This window comes from Equus caballus, chromosome 5, assembly GCF_041296265.1.
Source record: "Equus caballus isolate H_3958 breed thoroughbred chromosome 5, TB-T2T, whole genome shotgun sequence".
Taxonomy (NCBI): domain Eukaryota; kingdom Metazoa; phylum Chordata; class Mammalia; order Perissodactyla; family Equidae; genus Equus; species Equus caballus.
In genome coordinates this window covers 54614145-54633344 of record NC_091688.1, presented here as the reverse complement: position 1 = coordinate 54633344, position 19200 = coordinate 54614145, and the positions used below count along the sequence as shown (strand labels likewise).

At 44.8% G+C, this 19200-nt stretch overlaps 1 protein-coding gene across 50 annotated transcripts in view; it reads left to right on the top strand.

The window, feature by feature from the left end:
- PDE4DIP (phosphodiesterase 4D interacting protein) overlaps positions 1 to 7029 on the top strand; it is a 177002-nt gene extending 169973 nt beyond the window's left edge. For 17 of the 50 annotated variants that reach the window (XM_070268424.1, XM_070268445.1, XM_070268433.1 and 14 more), the window contains 6 exons: positions 692 to 808; positions 1357 to 1583; positions 2422 to 2565; positions 3661 to 3799; positions 4078 to 4124; positions 6026 to 7029. In XM_070268424.1, the coding sequence (XP_070124525.1) occupies positions 692 to 808; positions 1357 to 1583; positions 2422 to 2565; positions 3661 to 3799; positions 4078 to 4124; positions 6026 to 6115 (764 nt within the window). In that variant the 3' untranslated portion in view covers positions 6116 to 7029. Of the gene's footprint in view, positions 1 to 691; positions 809 to 1356; positions 1584 to 2421; positions 2566 to 3660; positions 3800 to 4077; positions 4125 to 5227; positions 5289 to 5969 lie in introns of all 50 variants that reach the window. The other 33 variants (XM_070268427.1, XM_070268446.1, XM_070268436.1 and 30 more) reach the window with 3 other exon arrangements.
- The last annotated feature ends 12171 nt before the right edge of the window (positions 7030 to 19200 follow it).

Sequence of the window (19200 nt, the reverse complement as noted above, 5' to 3'; positions counted from 1 at the left end):
TTGTAAGTTGATTTTGTATCCTGCAACTTTACTGTAGTTGTTGATTATTTATAATAGTTTTCTGATGGATTCTTTAGGCTTTTCTATATAAAAGATCATGTCGTCTGCATACAGCGAGAGTTTCACTTCTTCACTCTCTATTTGGATTCCTTTTATTCCCTTTTCTTGCCTAATTGCTCCGGCTGAAACCTCCAGTACTATGTTGAATAAGAGTGGTGATAGTGGGCACCCTTGTCTTGTTCCTGTTCTCAGAGGGATGGCGTTCAGTTTTTCCCCATTGAGTATGATGTTGGCTGTGGGTTTGTCATATATGGCCTTTATTATGTTGAGCTAATTTCCTTCTATCCCCATTTCGTTAAGAGTTTTTATCATAAATGCTGTTAGATCTTGTCAAATGCTTTCTCTGTGTCTATTGAGATGATCATGTGGTTTTTATTCCTCACTTTGTTAATGTGGTGTATCACTTTGATTGATTTGTGGATGTTGAACCATCCCAGTGTAAAGGAACATCTTCTTGTTCCAAACTAACTGAGTGGCTTGCTACTGCTTTTGACTGTGGTGTATGAGTGGTGATTATCTAAGAGGTGAGTCATGCTGCCTTAGTCTCCAGAGGTGAAGACTGGGCTGTCCATGTGCTCGTATGCAGTGTGTTCCGGGGTTCCTGAAAATTGTGGTTGTCTTTACTCCCTAGATTCAGTTGCCTCCCCTCCAGTTCAGGATGTTGGCGTGAATTCTCCAGCTCTGGTCTTCCCCAGCTCTTCTTCTGTGGCTCCTGGCTCAGAGACTACCATCTTTAGTAGGACAAATGGTAAATATGGCAACTTAAGGGTTCAGGGACTGATGATGGAAAATTATTAATGTAAGTAACCTTTGGCTCTCTTTACACACATTATCTGAATTTACAGATTTTTCTCTGCATGTCCCCAGGCCTTCACCCTACTCATGGCACCTTCTGTGGCTGCCTTTCTTGTCATTGTGTCAATGGTTTTCCCATCACTCTGTTGTTGCTTCATTGCACTGTAATCTCTCCTTTCTTCAAAGTGCTCCCTGTATTCCACTTAATTTCCTTGTCTGTGTTTTTTCAAGCTGGAAATTTTAAATTTTTTATTAATAATATTTGTCCTTCATTTGTCAATAAAGATAAAATTTACTCCTGCCAGTTTTATCACTATGAGATGATGTAGGGAAGCTTATAAAAATATAGAACCAGAATATCTATGGACTTCACACCCTGTTTGTACTTTCCACGACTGCCTTTCTTGTTCCTAGTCTCTTTCCCTAATTGATGTCCTTTGGATTGACGTGAACTGAGGATATGATTATAAATAACAGTGTTGATGTGGTTTTATCTTTCAGAGCTGGGTTTGGATGCTTCTCCAGTAATAAAGAACTCTCCCAAGCTGGAGGGTGATGCTGCTGATGGCTCCTTTGCCAATAAGCATGGCCGCCATGTCATTGGCCACATTGATGACTATAGTGCCCTAAGACAGCAGATTGGGGAGGGCAAACTGCTGGTCAAAAAGATAGCATCTCTTGTGAGATCAGCCTGTACCTTCCCTGGCCTTGAAGCTCAGGGCGCAGAGGTAATCCACATTGCAGCTCTTAAGTGCACGTTTTCCTCATGCCCTTTCTTCTTCTGATTTTAGCTTCTTCTCCCACTGTTTGTTTCATGCTCTATATCTCCCAACAGCTGAGGATACATCTTCCCTTTATACCCAGCCAGGCCTTTCTTCTCCATTTCCTCTTTGCACAGTAAACTCTGCTCTGTTCCAGATGTAGCTGACTCGGTCTTTCCCCTCAGAATAACAAAATCCTGTGCAGCATGTGGCCCTCATCAGTAGAACGTTTGTTAGGTGTTGACACACACTAGAGAGGAAGACATACATCGGAGTCAATACGTACAACAGGGGGTTCCAGGAACAGTGTTAAAAGTCGTCCTCTGGGTGTGAGGGCAGGAATGTAGAGCTGGCCATTATCCCAGGCCAGGAGAGTAACAGGTCCCTAGAGGACCCACTAGGGTGATGTGTCAGTTCTGTGAGGTTGTGGAGGAGGACATATCAGGTAAAGGGAGTGACACGTTAGTCCCTGGAGTTATAAATGGTTGAGACCAGTTGAAGCCTACTATGTGGCTTAGGGAAGGGCAGGGGGTACCAGTGCAAATATTAGGGACCTGAGACTCAGAGTTTGGAGCAGGACCAGAAGCTTAAAGAGAGAGGGAGGCTGGGATCAAGTAAATTCTTGTAAATGGGAGATTACTGCTGAGGTTGGAGATGCTGGGCTTCCCGGTTAGAAAAGGGTGTCACCGGTCCAAGCTGGCCCCTATCCCTGCCTCACTCACAGAGGAAGCTTAAGCCCTGAACTTGAAAAAAAAGTGATCTCTCAGCCCCAGTGATGTCCATGGCTCCTTCCCCCCTTTCCCAGGTGCTTGGCAGCGAGGGCATCCACGAGCTTCGGAGCAGCACCAGTGCCCTGCACCACATGCTGGAGGAGTCAACCTCCCTCCTCACCATGTTCTGGCGGGCGGCCTTGCCAAGCTCCCGGGGCCCTGCACTGTCTGGCCAAGCGGTAAGAGGCCAGCATCCTGTACTGGTTCTGCCCCCGAAAATCATTCTGTCCCCTGAGTCCCGCAGATCCTGAAGCTCAGGAGCCCAGTGGTGAGTTGGGACAGACAGACGGGACTATAGGGATGTGTCCCAGGAGGGAGACCTTTCATTCCTGGTGGCTGCTTTCAGTGCAGCTCTGACTCCATCCCTGCTGCTCCCAGCTGTGACCCTGGGATAAGAAATCAAAGAGGCAAAGGAAAGAATGTGGAGAAGGCAGAGCCATAAGAACCCTGGTAACCCATACATGTTCAGTTTCTTTAACTTTATGAAGTCTGGTTGAGCTGAAGTTCAGGGACATGTTAAGGCATCAGCACTTCTTCCTGCCGCCACCTCCCCAGGTCCATGTAGTCATGCATGATCCCAGAATGTCACCAGGAGACTACCAGTGTCTTTCAGCCACCCAGTGAAATCACAATATATCACTTAAATCTGCATCTCTGGGTCAGGCCTGGGGAGAGTCAGCCACCCCCATGTGCTCTCAGACCTCAGGGCGGCTCTCTGGTTGGCGGAACCTTTGACAGGCATGTTTCAGAATCCTCTCCCTAGGGATTCTAATGCCGCATTAATATCACTGACACCTAGAAGGACCCAACCATGCCAACTCCAAGGGAGGGGTGTTTGCCATCTTGAGGTTGGAAGAAATATTGACAAAACTGCCAACCATCTTAGGCCAGTCCTGTGTCCCCAGGCATAATGTTCCTAACCATCAAGGCTTACTTGTGATGTCTGAGTGGTATAACTGATGTCAGTACCAAATCTGAGCTCTCGTTCACAGACGGGAGTTTGAGTCCTGGCCTGGAGTCAGCTTCTCTTCTGCAACAGGAGTATAGGCCTGTGCTAACCTGCATGGGGGGCTCCCAGGTTCTCAGTGTTCCCACCTAGTGGCCTCATCCTAAGCTGTCATCAGCTGGAGGGTCTTAGAGGCTTTAATGGGGGGAATCCAGTCCAGAAATAGTTAAGAAGATTCTAGGATCCTACTTTGGATTATAGAGAGCCACAAAGCAGGGGTGCTTTAGGCCTTCTGACCATTGACATAGAACCTGTTCCTCTTCCCCAGGGAGAGTCCATGAAAAGGGAACTTCTGGAACTGAGAACCAAACTATCCAAACAGGAGAATCTCCTTCAGAGCACAGCTGAGCGTCTGAAGACTGCCAACCAGCAGAAGGAGAGCATGGAGCAGTTCATCTTCAGCCAGTGTGGGTGCCCCCAAGACAGGGAATGGGAGAGGACATGGGGCGGCCTTCCAGACTCCCCATGTGCTGTGAATGGACAGTGACCAGAGAGGCTAGGGGAGGAGGGGATTGGTGTGGTGTCCCCAATCCTGCTGTGCCATGATTAATCCTGGATGCAGGGGGAGGGGGCATGGGGGGCAGCAGGAGACCCCAAGCTGAGTGTCCAGAAAGACACCCACACCCAAGGCAAGGATGGGCCCAGCTGGTAATGTCTGCCTTGTTGGGCTGTTTTGACATTTCAGTGACCAGGACACATGATGTTTTGAAGAAGGCAAGGACTAATTTACAGGTAGGGAAACCACTGCACCTGGTCAGAGCCCCAGAGCCTGCCCCAAACGCATTGCCATCTGGCACCAGAGTCTGCAGGTGATCCTTGACCTGCTCTGACCTTCCAGGAGAAGATTTCTGGTCCCCTTGTGGGAGCACAGGACCTCAATAAGCATCCTTCTTGTTTCCATCCCCATCACCCCTCCCATCCCAAGCAGCTTCCTCGCCTGATATCTGGGTTCACTCTCACATTGTCGTCATCTCCTCTCTTTACTCCAATTAGCCCTCCTTTATGTAGGAGGGGAGGAGGGGATTGGTGTGGTGTCCCCAGTCCTGCTGTGCCATGATTAATCCTGGATGCAGGGGGAGGGGGCATGGGGGGCAGCAGGAGACCCCAAGCTGAGTGTCCAGAAAGACACGCACACCCAAGGCAAGGATGGGCCCAGCTGGTAATGTCTGCCTTGTTGGGCTTGTTTGTCATTTCAGTACTCCAAGTCAGGAGTCTGAGAAATGCACTTCAGTTGATTCTCAAGGTCAGAGGATGTGTATGGGAGATTGCCTCTGAATCAGCTTCCCGTGAAGGGATCCTGGGGCCAGTTACATGTTCTGATGTTTCCTATACCACATCATGAAAAAATGAAAGCAAGCTGCAGCCTAATAAACTGATTTCACTGCACCCTATTGAGCTGAGAACACCAATTTGACTTTGATATATCTTTTTCTTTAAGCAACATCACAAAAGAAAACTGTTGGGTCTTATTGACCTAAAAGAGAGTTTGATAATAAATAAAAACTGAAACTTAAAGGGAAAAATTTTATATATATGGCAGACCTTCTCTGCATTTACTTAAAACACTAACACATTCCCTAGCAAGTACTTTGAAGAAAAACTTAAGGTGTTAGAGATGCCTTAAAAATCAGAAACTAAACCTTTTAACTTGGACTTTAAAGCTTTGCCATAAACAGTTGAGCATATTCCTAGGAATGTTCCTGAACTGTAACCTGAGAGAATGTTCATTCCACAGTATGAAAATGGGTTGAGCCATGATTTAAGTCTGCTTTTTTTTTTTTTTGCTTTTTGCTAATTCCCTTTGTTTTTCTCTGATGATTCCTTTCTTTCCTGAGCCTTTTTAGAAGAACACTTACAAGATTGCCTCTGTAAAGCCTTATTCCTGTCCCAGCAAAGGTAACCCAACAGCCTCACGTACCTGCTGGCTTCCCCCAGTTTGGAAGTTCCCTCTCCACTTCCTCTAGGCCATTGGAAAGGGCTCAAGGCCTGGGCTCTAATCCCAGGCTTGTCACTCACTGGTCCTGTGCTTTGGCTGGCCCCTCAGTCTCTGTGAGCCACTGTCCCTCATCTGTAGGAGGTGACACTAGACTCAGATGATCTCTGAGGTCTGAGCTGACTTGGCCCCTCTTGGATCTCCCCGTTAAGTAAATGGGACATAAACTTCACAGGGGGACTGCTCTGCAGAATGTGCTCTCCCTCCTACAACAGGCTATTTCTAGATGTGCGTGTTTCATACTAAGCACTTCTTTTCTTGGGAAATCACAAAAGCCATCATTTTGCTCCAAAGTAAATTGGAGGGTGAACTGGCCACTGAAGAGGGAGTGGTGGGATCTGGCCACCTGGTGTACAGTGGCTTTGGGCAGGAATATCACCACCCAAGGTGGTGGGGAAGCTTTTCCTCTAAGCTGGTGGCACTAGTTGCTCCTCAGACTACAGTGCATCCCCTCAGCTCATCCTCTTAACAGGCTGTCACCATGCTCCTGGCTGTCACCACTCAGCTCTCACTCCAGCCCCAGTTAGCCACCAGCAGAGCCTGATAACAGACTCATACTTTGTATGTTTTATTTCCATCTCCAGGCAAAATCCCTAAGGGCTCTGCCGTGCACTCCCGTCTTGTGACCGTTGCCTTCCAGGAGCCTTGCAAGAGGCGAAGCCACCAGAGGTCCTTCAAGCAGCAGGAAGGATGGGCCTGCCCACCTTTTGCACAGCTACCTATCTGCTGAGGAGATCTGGGCCCCACTCCTCGCACCCTGCTGGAGGGTCTAGAAGGAGTCAGAGAGGCAGCCTGGTGGGGTCAGGTGAAGGCAGGGAGCCTTCCTGCGGTTGTGGAATACCAGCAGCCAAGGGCTGCTTGGCCAAGCACTAAGCAAAATGCATAGTGGTATAGGACCTTGTGACACTGCTTCTCAATGCCCAGTGGCAGGGGAACCAGCCACAGCACATTTCTTGCTTCAGCTCCTGTCCTCAGAGCGTCAACTCAGGGGAGGTAGGACCCTGCTTCCTGCGAATGGGGCACACGGTCCCAACACTGGAGCTCCTCAGCAGTTCTAAGCACACGACTGAGCGGCAGGGCCCTGCTGGACAGTGGGGCTCAGCCAGCACTCCCCACAGATCCACACTGTACCCGGGGCAGCTCGGCTGGGTCACAGTGAGGCTCGGCATCAGTCTACACTGCAGCACCTGAGTTCTTTGAATCCACACGGTGAAAGTGGTGATTTCCTAGATGCCATCTCTTGCTTAGCCTAGCACCTCCTATTTCTCTTCTCTTCCAATCTCCAAAGTGTACTGACCTCACTCTAAATATGCTATCCCATTTTATTATCCCAACTTCTCTCTGGGGAATTGGGACTATTGGCCAGATCAAGCCCATTGGAAGTCTTGTGTAAAGCAAACCAGTGATCATTTTTAAGTGGCATGTGAGAGGCCCCCAGTTGTACTGAAGCCTAGTCTGTCTTCACAGTGCTTTAGAAGGTGCGTACGTGTGTATAAATGTATGATATATATTTATATATGTGGCTATAGCGACGTGTCGAAGGCCAACATAACTGGTGGACAGGGTCAGTGAGAGGAAATGAAACAGTCTTTTTGGAGGCTATTAAAGCAAAATGTGTATAAAGAAATAAAAAGATTTTCTTCACCTGCTTTGTTTCCCATTTCTGCGCCAGACTCCAGGCTGAGTGTGTAAAACAGGAAAGACAGCCATTGAGAAGAAGCTCAGAGTCTAATGCTTGAAGTCTACGTTTAAAGGACTAGGTTTTGCCTTCTTTGCCATTGTGGAAGGATCCCCAGTCTAAAACTCTAAGAGTGCTTCTTCAGTTTGGGTTGTCCTAGAATCAGCTGGAGATTATAGAAACTACCTGCTGGGCTCCAATCCCAAGAGATTTGGTGGGTCTGGGGCCCTAGAATCCGCATTGTCTACATAAGCACCCCAGGTGATTCTGATGCAGGGAGCTGCATTGCTTAAAACACATTGTTCTATAACATCGAACCAAAGTATGAGTAAATTTAGTTTAATTACAAACTTTATTTGAAATGTGTGTAAGGCATTCCATAAATGTTGACATAAAGATCTGAAAATATTCCTTGGGAAAAGTCCTTAGTTATGTCCTTTTGCCTTTCAGAGTTAAAGCTATCTCTGCACATTGATACCCTAGAAGCAGTTAGAAAATTAAAACAAACAACAACAATAAGGACAAAAATTCAATCACTACCACCAACAACAGTAACAAAAAGACCCGTCAGCAGACTCATGCCTAAGGTAGAGACCAGCCCCACTTTCGCAGCAGATGGAGTGACGTCAACATCTGCTCTTCCACTCGGTTCTTTCAGTGCCTGGCTGTCAACATGGAGGAACTCACTGGCAGAACGAGCAGAACAGATGAACAGTCAGCAGAACTCATAGTTCTTACTTAAAGTGGCAAAATCTGAGGCCCTCTTGCCCTGTGGTTATTCAAGCAGCCCAGTGATTCTCCCTTCATCCCTGTGCCACCCCGGCTGGCAAGCATTGAGGAATATCATCCATAATCAATGGAAAGCTCAAATATTGTTGCAAAAATTCATTTTCTGTGCATAACTGTTATGAAAGTAAGAACATACAACATCATATAAATCTCAGATCTGGTCAGGATCTAGCCACAATTGACTTTTGAGGAAAAGCCTTAAAAGCCATGCTATTTCACCTTTTCTGAAATGTCAAGACATGGCTCCGTGCCTTAATAAAAATAGCTGCAAGAAAACATATCTTGGAGAGGAGGACTCTCCAATATTTAACTTTTTGTAAGTTATATTCTTTCCATCAGTCTGTGTGGCCACCAATGTCTTCCAATTTGCCATAATTCAAATAAGAACCATGTTGAGGGAGGTGGGGCTCCAACTTTGAAAAGTAATCTGCCCAGAAGAGTGATGTCAGCATCATAGTGGAGTGAGTTGTTCCCTTTGTCTCTCTTGTCTGTGTTACAACCAGTGGGGCATCTGTTGACCAACAGGGGGTTCTCTACACAGCACGAGAGAGATCCAGGCATCTATACAGCTGAAGGTGGGTGGACTGGACCCCTGGGAGGTAGTGGAACTAGGGCAGCAGCCCACCCCCCTCTCCCATAGCAGCTATCAAGGGCACAGATCTCCACACTGGCCTGCACACCTGCCAGAATACAGGTGGGGCTTGCTTGAGCGGCCCAGCAGGGGCAGAGAGTGTGGATTGGATTGCTTCCTGCCCATCTCCTAGGGACCTTAGGCTGCGCATCCACAAGCAGCCCCACAGGAGTAGAGGGTGGGGATCAGAGCACTCCCTGCCTGTCTCCCCAAGGACTTAGCCTGCATGCTCGTGAGAGGTCCCGGCAGGGGTGGAGAGGGTGGATCAGATTGCTCCCTGCCTGTGTATGCCCTCTCCCCCTATGGAGGCAGTACCCAGGTTCTTCCAACAGTAGGGATAGTAAATAAAACTCAAGATTTACCTGGATGAGGTGGGGCACTCTGACCTGGGTTTTACAAAGAAAAAACAGGTTAGCACTAGAGACCAGAGGCTGCACAGCAAGCAACAATAAAAACCTTGACCTGCTTAGCTCCTGCTCCCTTCTAGTGGTAGCAGGTAGAACCCGTGACCAGAGGCTTCAGGAACCACAGCAGAACAGGTGACCCAGCCGCCAGTGGTGGTATCCCTAACACCAGCTCCACCAGTAGTGAGGGCTGCACACAATTCTCCCAATCCTTGGGCCCCTGGCAGCAACAGTGACACCTATGAACAAAGCACCCCTGGCTGCAGTACAACCAGCTCCACCAGACAGCCCCGGAAGAGCTGCAAGGTGGTGCAAAGGGCAACAGCACATCAGATCCCATGGAGATCCAGTGGAGGAACAAGAGACCCAGGAGACCCCAGAAGCAGTAGAAGGCTTGCAGCCTGGTGACCCTGATGGAAACACTTGAGACTAAAGTGAATGCACCAGCAACCTCAGAGTCACAAGTAGCGCAAGAAGGGCACTGACAATGCCCCTGGCAGAGGCAGCAGAGAGAAGAATGTGTAGGCTCTCAAATACAACCAGAAGCAGCATGGAACCAAAGTAATCAAAGTCGTACCCAAATAAGAAACGTGGTTACTCCCACAAATGCACCAGCAGAAGACCAATTCATCCAACACCATGAAGAACTGCAGTAACGTAGCAGGACAGAGGAGAAGGACAGCTCTCCAGCAACCAAACTTGAAGTCACACAAGATTGCAATATGACAGAAAATTCAAAATAGCTGTCATAAAGAAACTCAAAGAGTTACAGAAAACCAAGAAGGACAGTTAAACGAGTGCAGGAATAAAATTAATGAACAGAAGGACTACTTCACCAAGGAGATTGAAACTCTAAAAAAAAACAAATTCTGGAGATGAAGAACACAATAAGTGAGATGAAAACTAATGAAGAGAGCATTAAAAATAGAGCTGACATTATGGAGAACAGAATTAGTGAGCTTGAGGATAGAAACCCAGAAGTGAATCCAGCGGAGGAGGAAAGGGAACTAAGATTTTTAAAAAATGAATAAATCCTTTGAGAAATATCCAACTCAATTAGGAAAAGCGACATAAACATCAGAGGTATCCCAGAAGGAGAAGAGAGGGTGTCAGGACAAGGGAGCTTATTCAAAGAAATAACAGCTGAGAACTTCCTAAACCTGGGGAAAGAACTGGATATCTAAGTGTATGAAGATAACAGAACTCCTAATTATCTCACTGAAAAAGACCTCCTCCAAGGCATATAATATCAAAACTGTCAAAAGCCAATGACAAAGAAAAAATATTAAGGGCAACAACACAGAAGAAAATAACTTACAAAGGAACCCCTATTAGGCGTTCAGGAGATTCCTCAGCAGAAACCCTGCAGGTAAGAGAGAGTGGCATGATAGATTCAAACTACTGAAAGACAAAAACTATCAAGCAACAATACTCTATCTAATGAAATTATCCTTCAGACATGATGGAGAAAGAAAAGCCTTCCCAGACAAACAAAAGCTGAGGGAGTTCATCGCCACTAGACCTGTGTTACAAAAAACATTCAAAAGAGCCCTCCTATCTAAAACTAAAAAGCAAAACTCCACAAAATCTTGAGCAAGGAGATAAATAGACAGACAGAATCAGAAAATTGAAGCTCTATTTTAGAATAGGTTAGTAAACAATTATAACATAAAAGATAAAGGGAAAGCATAAAAAACAACTAGAGCTAATCCACTTAGCTCACAAACTTACAACCCAAAAGAGAAGAATCTGTGACAATGAAACCTAAAAGAAGAGGAAAGGGACAGGACCTGCATAGGCTAATGGAGATAAGAGGCTATCAGAAAGGAGAAACATCTCAAATAAATAATCTTAAACTAACCTAACAGAACTAGAAAAAGAAGAACCAACAAAGCCCAAAGTCAGCAGAAGGAGGGAGACAATTAAAATAGAAGGGATATAAATAAAACAGAGACTTAAAAAACAATAGAAAGGATCAATGAAACTAGGAGCTGCTTCTTTGAGAGAGAAACAAAACTGACAAACCCTTAGCCAGACTCACTAAAGAAAAGAGAGAAGACTCAAATAAAGAGAAATGGAAGAAGAGAAATTACAACAGATACCACAGAAATATACAGAATTATAAGAGAATACTATGAAAGGGCATATGCCAACAAATTGGATAACCTAGGAGAAATGGATAACTTCTTAGAATCATACAACCTCCCAAAATTGAGTCAAAAAGAAAGAGAGAATCTAAACAGACCAATCAAAAGCAAAGAAATTGAAACAGTAATCAAAAACCTCCCAAAAAACAAAAGTGTATGACCATATGGCTTCTGTGGTAAATTCTACCAAACATTCAAAGAAGATTTAATACCTGTCCTTCTCAAACTCTTCTGAAATATTGAAGAGGAATGGATACTTGCTAACTCATTCTACTCATTACCCTGAGACCAAAATCAGAAAAGAACAACACAAAAAGGAGAATTACAGGCCAATATTTCTGATGAGCATAGATGTAAAAATCCTCAACAAAATGTTAACAATACATTCAAAGGATCATACACCATGATCAAGTGGATTTATTCCAGGGATACAGGGATGGCTCAATATCCAAAATTCAATCACTATGATACACCACATTAAGAAGCTGAGGAATAAAAATCACATGATCACCTCAATAGATGAAGAAAAAGCATCTGACAAGATCCAACATAGATTTATGACAAGAACTTTCAGTTAAATGGGTATAGAAGGAAAATACCTAAATGAAATAAAGCCAATACATGACAAACCCACAGCCAACATCATACTTAACAGTGAAAAATGGAAAACCATTCTTCCAAGAACAGGAACAAGATAAGGGTGCTCACTCTTGCCACTCTTATTCAAAATAAAAATGGAAGTTTTGGCCAGGGCAATTGGGTGAGAAAAAGAAATAAAAGGAATCCATATTGGAAAGGAAGAAGTAAAACACTCATTGATTGTGGATGACATGATTCTATACAAAAGACTCCAAATTTCCAAAGCAACCCTGAGAAAAAAGAACAAAGCTGGAGGTATCACAATTCTTGATTTCAAATTTACTACAAAGCTATAGAAGTCAAAGCAGCATGGTACCATCAGAAAACACACACACAGATCAACAGAACAGAATTAAAAGCCCAGAAATAAAACCACACATCTACAGACAGCTAATCTTCAACAAAGGAACTAAGAACATACACTGGAAAAATGAAAGTCTCTTCAATAAGTAGTGTTGGGAAAACTGGACAGCCACATGCAAAAGAATGAAAGTAGACCATTGTCTTACACCATAGACAAAAATTAACACAAAATGGATTAAAGACTTGAATGTAAGACCTGAATCATAAAACTCCTAGAAGAAAATATAGGCACTACACTCTTCGGCAGGATCTTTTTGAATACCATGTCTACTCAGGCAAGGCAAACAAAACAAAAGATAAACAAATGGGACCACCACAGACTAAAAAGCTTCTGCAAGGCAAACAAAACCATGAACAAAACAAAAAGACAACCCATCAACTGGGAGAAAATACTTGCAAGTCATCTGTCTGACACGGGGTTAATTTCTAAAATAAATAAAGAACTTATACAACTCAACAACAAAAAAACCAAACAACCCAATGAAAAAATGGGCAGAGGATATAAATAGATATTTTTCTGAAGAAGATATACTAACAGGCACATGAAAAGATGTTCAACATCACTAATTCTTAGGGAACAACAAATCAAAACTACCTTGAGATTTCACCTGACACCTATTAGAACGGCTATAATTAACATGGCGAGAAATAAATGTTGGAAAGGATGTGGAGAAAAGAGAACCCTCACACACTGCTGGTGAGAATGCAAACTGGTGCAGCCACCATGAGAACAGTATGGAGATTCTCAAAAAATTAATAATAAAAATACCATATGATCCAGCCCTCCCACTACTGAGTATTTATCCAAAGAACACAAAATCAACAATTGAAAGAGATTTATGCATCTGTATGTTCATTGCAGCATTATTCACAATAGCCAAGACATAGAAGCAACCCAACTGCCCATGAATGAATGAATATAGAAAGATGTGGTGTATCTATCTATATATATATACAATGAAATACTACTCAGACATAAATAAAGACAAAATCATCCCATTTGCAACGACATGGATGGACCTTGAGGGTGTTACGCTAAGTGAAATAAGCCAGACAGAGAAAGACAAGCACTGTATGATTTCACTCATATGTGGAAGATAAACACATGGATAAGGAGAATAGATTAGTGGTTACCAAAGAGGAAGGGGGTGGAGGGAGGGTGAAAGGGGTAAAGGGGTATGCATGTATGGTGACGGATAAAAACTAGACTATTGGTGGTGAACACAATGTAGTCTGTACAGAAACTGATATATAATAATGTACACCTGAAATTTGCATGGTGTTACGAGCCAATATGATCTCAATTACAAAAAAAGAAAGTAATGTGCCCCATCCTTCCTTCACTTAGTCATGAGTGCTTAGTAGAACACTTGGAGGTCATGGCCATTGTCACCCTTGTGAAACCACCAGCCTAGCCAATCCCAATAGAGTTACAGAGACACATGTATCAGAGTGACATCCCACTTTCAGGCTCACAAACCATAGGTAGGATGCAGGTTAGAAGATGACTCTCTCTCATGCCACACCTCTCTTTCTGACCCCAGCTGCTGTGCTACTAAACATTATTGTACATACATGGCATTTATCCTTCCTGCCCCTGTTCATAGCCTATATTTTCCCATCCATCGGAGAAACACAACCACAGGTCACTGGTATGTGCCAACACAGGCAGATCCAGCCATAGTTTTCCATAGAAACTGCTGTTGCATCTATTCCTATTGAATATATTGCTTGTCCAAAGGCAAATACAATTAATATCATAGATTTGCTACATGTATTCAAGGTGCTGTATGTGAAATTCTTAAATGCCTTTGATGAGCAGGAAAGAGATCCTATGGAATTATAATGAAATTCATAAGTTACATATACCGAGTTTAATTTTTACAGAAACTAAGAACAAAACAAACTACACGTATCAACAAAGGATGAAGTAGGGAGACCGGGATGCCAACATTGCCTTCCCTGGGTTATATGAAACCCACTATGTTGCTGTGGAGGGAAACTGGGTCAGCATTATGATACGAATGTTAAGAATAATACTAATCGGGGGCTGGCCCCGTGGCCGAGTGGTTGAGTTCGCGTGCTCCGCTGCAGGCGGCCCAGTGTTTCGTTGGTTCGAATCCTGGGCGCGGACATGGCACTGCTCATCAAACCACGCTGAGGCAGCATCCCACATGCCACAACTAGGTGGACCCACAAGGAAGAATATACAACTATGTAACAGCGGGGGGCTTTGGGGAGAAAAAGGAAAAAAATAAAAAAATCTTAAAAAAAAAAGAGTAATACTAATCGGCCATTGGGATAAATATCCTTTTGCCAAATTCCCTAGTCATAAACTAAGTAGAGTATTATTCTCAGATTGACTCCACACTCTCCAAAGGGAACGAAAGATTAGTAGAGACTAAAAGAAGAATATGTAAAATTTTACATTCTTTCTTTGAGGAAAAGACCCAGGACAATCTGCAAGCTTTGCATTATAATTTGTTTTTTAACCTCAGAAAGTCTTGGACAGGCGTAATACAGGACCCCAGAATTCCACTCCCTGTTGTGTAATCCACTGAGTTCAGGACACCTGCACAATAAGAACCATAGCCTCATTGTGTGAAAGAGCCACGAACTGGAAACAACCCAAATGTCCATCGTCAATAGAATGGATAACTAAATTAGGGTATAGGACATTAGGCATGAAAATGGAAGAATCACTGGTGACTTCTAAATCCATAATTTTTAGTGAAAAAAGCCAGACAGAAGAGAATATATACTGTATGATTACAGGTTAAAATCTAGACCTGTGCAGAGTGCATAATGAACGAAATTATGAAGTAAACAAGGAATGGAACACCATGAACATAAGACTGTGGTCACTGCTACGGGCAGGGAAAAAAATGTGATTAGGAAGGGGCATGTGTGAAGCTTCTGGAAGCCTCATATGTTGTAGGCATTGCTCTAGATAGGGGTTATTTTAATTCACAGCCACTCATTAAGGTGTACGTTTATGTTTTATGCAGCCTTCTGCATATTGTGCTATCCAGTTGAAGAAAATATATCATTCTGTCAATGCAGATCCTACCAGGAAGCACACTGTGCTAAGTGAGCAGTTGGGGTATCTCAATATGCACAGCACTAGAAGGTGTGCGACACTATTACATCCATGTGACCCACAGGGGAAGCCCAGGAGGTGGGCCCTGGTCCCAACCAGACAAGTGGTGACACCAGGACTGGAGGAGGTCCTGTGTGACAAACATGGTGCTGGCAACCATAGCTCTGACCTATTGTCCCTGGACCAACAGCGGGTATCTCTGAGGAGCTTGGAATCCAGTGCATTCTAGAGCCATGGACTGAGATGCCAAGCTTTATTGGGGGGTGGGGGGTCTCAGAGCATTATCCTAACTCATGGGACCTTCTAAGAAGGAAGTATGTTTGATAAACACAGCAGAGAAGAGGACTTCCTAGTTACCCCAGGCATTTTGTGGGTTCATTGGTGAGAGCTTCTTAAGGGGAGGGTGGCCAGAGCATTCCAAGGATGTCAGAGGCCTGTAGACAGGAAATGCTCAAATGCAGAGGTGAGGGGACAGTGGCCTCCAACAGAGGTCAACAACCGGGAGAGAACAGACAGCCAGAGAAGCAGCAGAACACACAGAAGGTGGCCTGAGGTTCCCAGCATCAGCTTTCTCGTGTGTCCCCAAAAGCTCATCCCCAATGTAAATACGTGTCAAAACACACTCACTCACAGAGCAACAACCAAAGAAAAACCATTAGCCGATGGCAACGGGAGCCAAGCAACAGACAGTAAAGACCCTGGACCTGGCCAGTGCTGTTTCTCCCCTGAGTCTGTGGCAGGCCTCATGAAGGCAGCAGGAGAGAACTCAGCGCCCACAGCACTAGATCAACGGAAGAGCTAGAGTGATCAAATTGGAAGGAAAGAAAAATTAGGAGAACAGCTCGGGATTAAGACAGCTCCAATGAAATCCCAAACAGGACATAGCCCATGCTCCATGACTCAGGGTCACATATTACACAGTCAGATCCTCAAAGTTGGGAAAATGGCGGGGATAACACACTACGAAGTATGATTCAGCAACCTTACCCTGAGGAAGCACATCCATTTGGGGCTATCTGTGGCACAGTGCATGAAACATCACTCCCTGCCGCCCTGGCATAGCCTTATAGTCTTACACTGTCCTCTCCCAGTCTCTAGGACGCCCTCCCCCAGCCCTCGGGCTCCTCTACAAAGAACTTGCTCTCAAATTCAGGCAACTATCCTGGACGCCATCCCTGTGGCTCAGAAAGTCATAGAGTCTGTGACCAACAGGTGTCTGAACAGCACCCCCTGGAGCTGCCTCATCTGCATAAGACCTGCCCCTGGCCTGGTATGATTCACTGTTACTTCCTTCTGACCCACGCACCGTCTCCTGCCCGCACTTTTCCCCTCCCACTCCACCCTCCCGGCCAATAGTGGGACAGCAAACTGAGCAGGAAGTGACGCCATCAACCCTCCAGGTTTAGGCCGAGCATGGGGGTGCTATGCTGCATTCTTGTGGGTGGTGATTCATCCACAGGCAAATTTGGAACAAGAGCTCTTGAAAATGAAGATTATCATAGAAAGAAGAACGACAACAAAAGACTTTCAGGATCAGGCCAAGGATGTGTTTTAGAAATGGGAGCAAGATTTTAAGGGACTAAAAGGAGAAGAAAGATAAACTCAAAAGGTGTGTCTGGTAAGGACAGATATGAGGAACAGGCTTTCCAGGGAAAAAAGAGCTGTTATGAAGCTCTCACACTCACCAGGGGAAAGGAATTGGGAACAGTGTCCCGCAGTCTCCTGGGAAGCGGAGGGGAGGGAGGGGCCCTGCACCGTTGTGGGAAGAGACCCCACAGAGCCAGCCAAGTGCTCCATGCCTTTGATGGAGGCCCCCGGTCACCAAAACCGGCTAGAACAGCCCTTGCCACGCGATCCAGAGACATGCACTGCAAAACGTCATACATTTAAGGTGGGTGGGATAATGACGTCTTTACTTGACTAATTTCTTCAAGAAATGTAGCTTTTCCATCTGAATGTGGGCATATGACAGTCCTGTCACTTTGTCACCAACAGAAATTTCTGATTCTTAGGATATCACACAACGGTAACTGTAGATATCTCCACACGACTCTTGGGCTCAAGGTCTTCTGGCGCTGGCGCAGTTAGACAAGGGAGAAGAGCCCAGGCTGCGGCAGCTTGGGGCTAGAGAGACCTCACAGAGAGGACCAGCGCCCGCCTTTCATTGGGTAATCGGTGGGCTTGTTCATTTGTCAAATGAAGGGTGGGTGGTCAGGCCCCGCGAGGGACACTGGGTTTTCACTAATCCCAGGTCCTTTCAAGCCATGTTTGTGCTGCACATTCTCTCTCAACTAGGTTCTCTTTTAACCTTATCCTCAATCTCTCTACTTTAAATCAGACGTGGAAAAGTCCTGCCTAAACTCCTAAGGTTCACGTTGATTACTAAAGGGATTAGGTAGAATGAATCTGTTTTTTCTTTAAGGGTGAAAAGAAGTTGTGGTGTTCCAGAGCCTAGGTATCTCAGGAGAACATAACCTTTCTTCCTGAGGCTGAGTGTTTACAGCTGCTCATTCCTGGAAAGCTGGTATCAATTCCCTTAAGCCAAATCGCCAGGAACATGAAACAAGTTGGGTTTTTTATTCCTTGCAGCCAGAAAGAACACACCCCATTGTCTAAGCAAGAGGGACTTAGAAGGAACCTATTATAGGATTTTGGCTTTGGCTGGGTGATTTGGGGAAGGATGGAAGGAGGCAGGGTTTGTTCCATACTGAATACTGTTGTCAGCAGGGGCAAGTCTATGATTGGGCTAAAGAAGTAACAGCCATTTCCTTAGGAAAAGAGGAGGACGTTTGGGATTTTGTAGGTTGCATAGTGACCTTGTCTTGGTCTGTGCCTGGACAAAATTATGAGGTAGCCTTGTTTTGTCTCATTTTATTCAGGTCTCAGAGTAATCTCATCTGAGGTTGATATTCTGTATGTGAGATTGTTTATTTCCAGTGTGAGAACAAAACGGTCAGGCTGTGAGTGTCAGAACAGTTCAGGGCATCGGAGAGTGGTATTTTTCTTTCTCATTGGAAATCCCTAAAATAGAGAACCAGGAAAGAGAGCACCCTGGTCTCACAAGCTGTAGGTGCAAACCTGACTGGGTAACAGTGTGATGTTGACTAAGTTTCTTGAATTTTCTATAGCTGAATTTCTCATTTAAAAATGGGTCAAATAGGAGTTCTTCCTCCCTGGGTTCTCCTAGGTTTAAATGAGATGTGCAGGGAAAGCATTGAGCCCAGTGTCTGGCACAGAGTAAATACTCAGTACATCTTAGCTCTTCCCAGTCCATCCCCATCGGCATTTTTATTATCTGCCTTGTTCTTTCAAACAGCTTCACTCTTTTTCAGGGTATGGATGCACCACTATACATAGGTGTTCTCCAATTTCCTCCAAAGAGTTTAGGCTCATTGGTCCAACTTAACTGACATCTTGGAAAAGCTGAAATCAGTATGATTTTTCTCTGTTGTCTTCTATTTGATGACTACTCTGGTCTCTCAGATAATCTGGGCCAAGAGCTGTGCAAACATATCATTCCTGCTGGGTGGATGCTATTGCTTGTTGGGTTTGCACACTGTCCTGGATTTTGAGGGTGAGCGGCTGCTTCATAGAAGAGACTTGAGGTTGGGTTCCCCTGAGTTCCACTGAGAGAGTCCAGGCTGCAGGGCATTTCGAACTCGCCAACCCTAAGGATTGAGGTGTCCATGACTGGAATTGAGCAGAATAAAAACTGGAAAATAGAGACCTTTAAGTTGAAATTTTCATTTGAAATGGAGTTCAAAAGATAGAACTGTTCTTTATTTCTAGTCCAAATAGGAGGAGAGATTGCATTCAATGTAAATAATTTATTTGGGGAACTTAATATGGTGGTGGTTGTATTGCTCTCCTTGAATTGGTTCACCTATGCTGGGAACTGGTACTTGCTATGAAACCTTGTCTGGTGAGTTCAGAAGAACAAGGAGCTAAAACATAATCTGCCATAGAAAATAGAGATAGATGATGGATTCGTAGATAATGTTATGGGGAGTGAAGTATTGTGGCCTCTTTACTCTTTTAGAGGTTTGGTTGATCACATTAAAGAG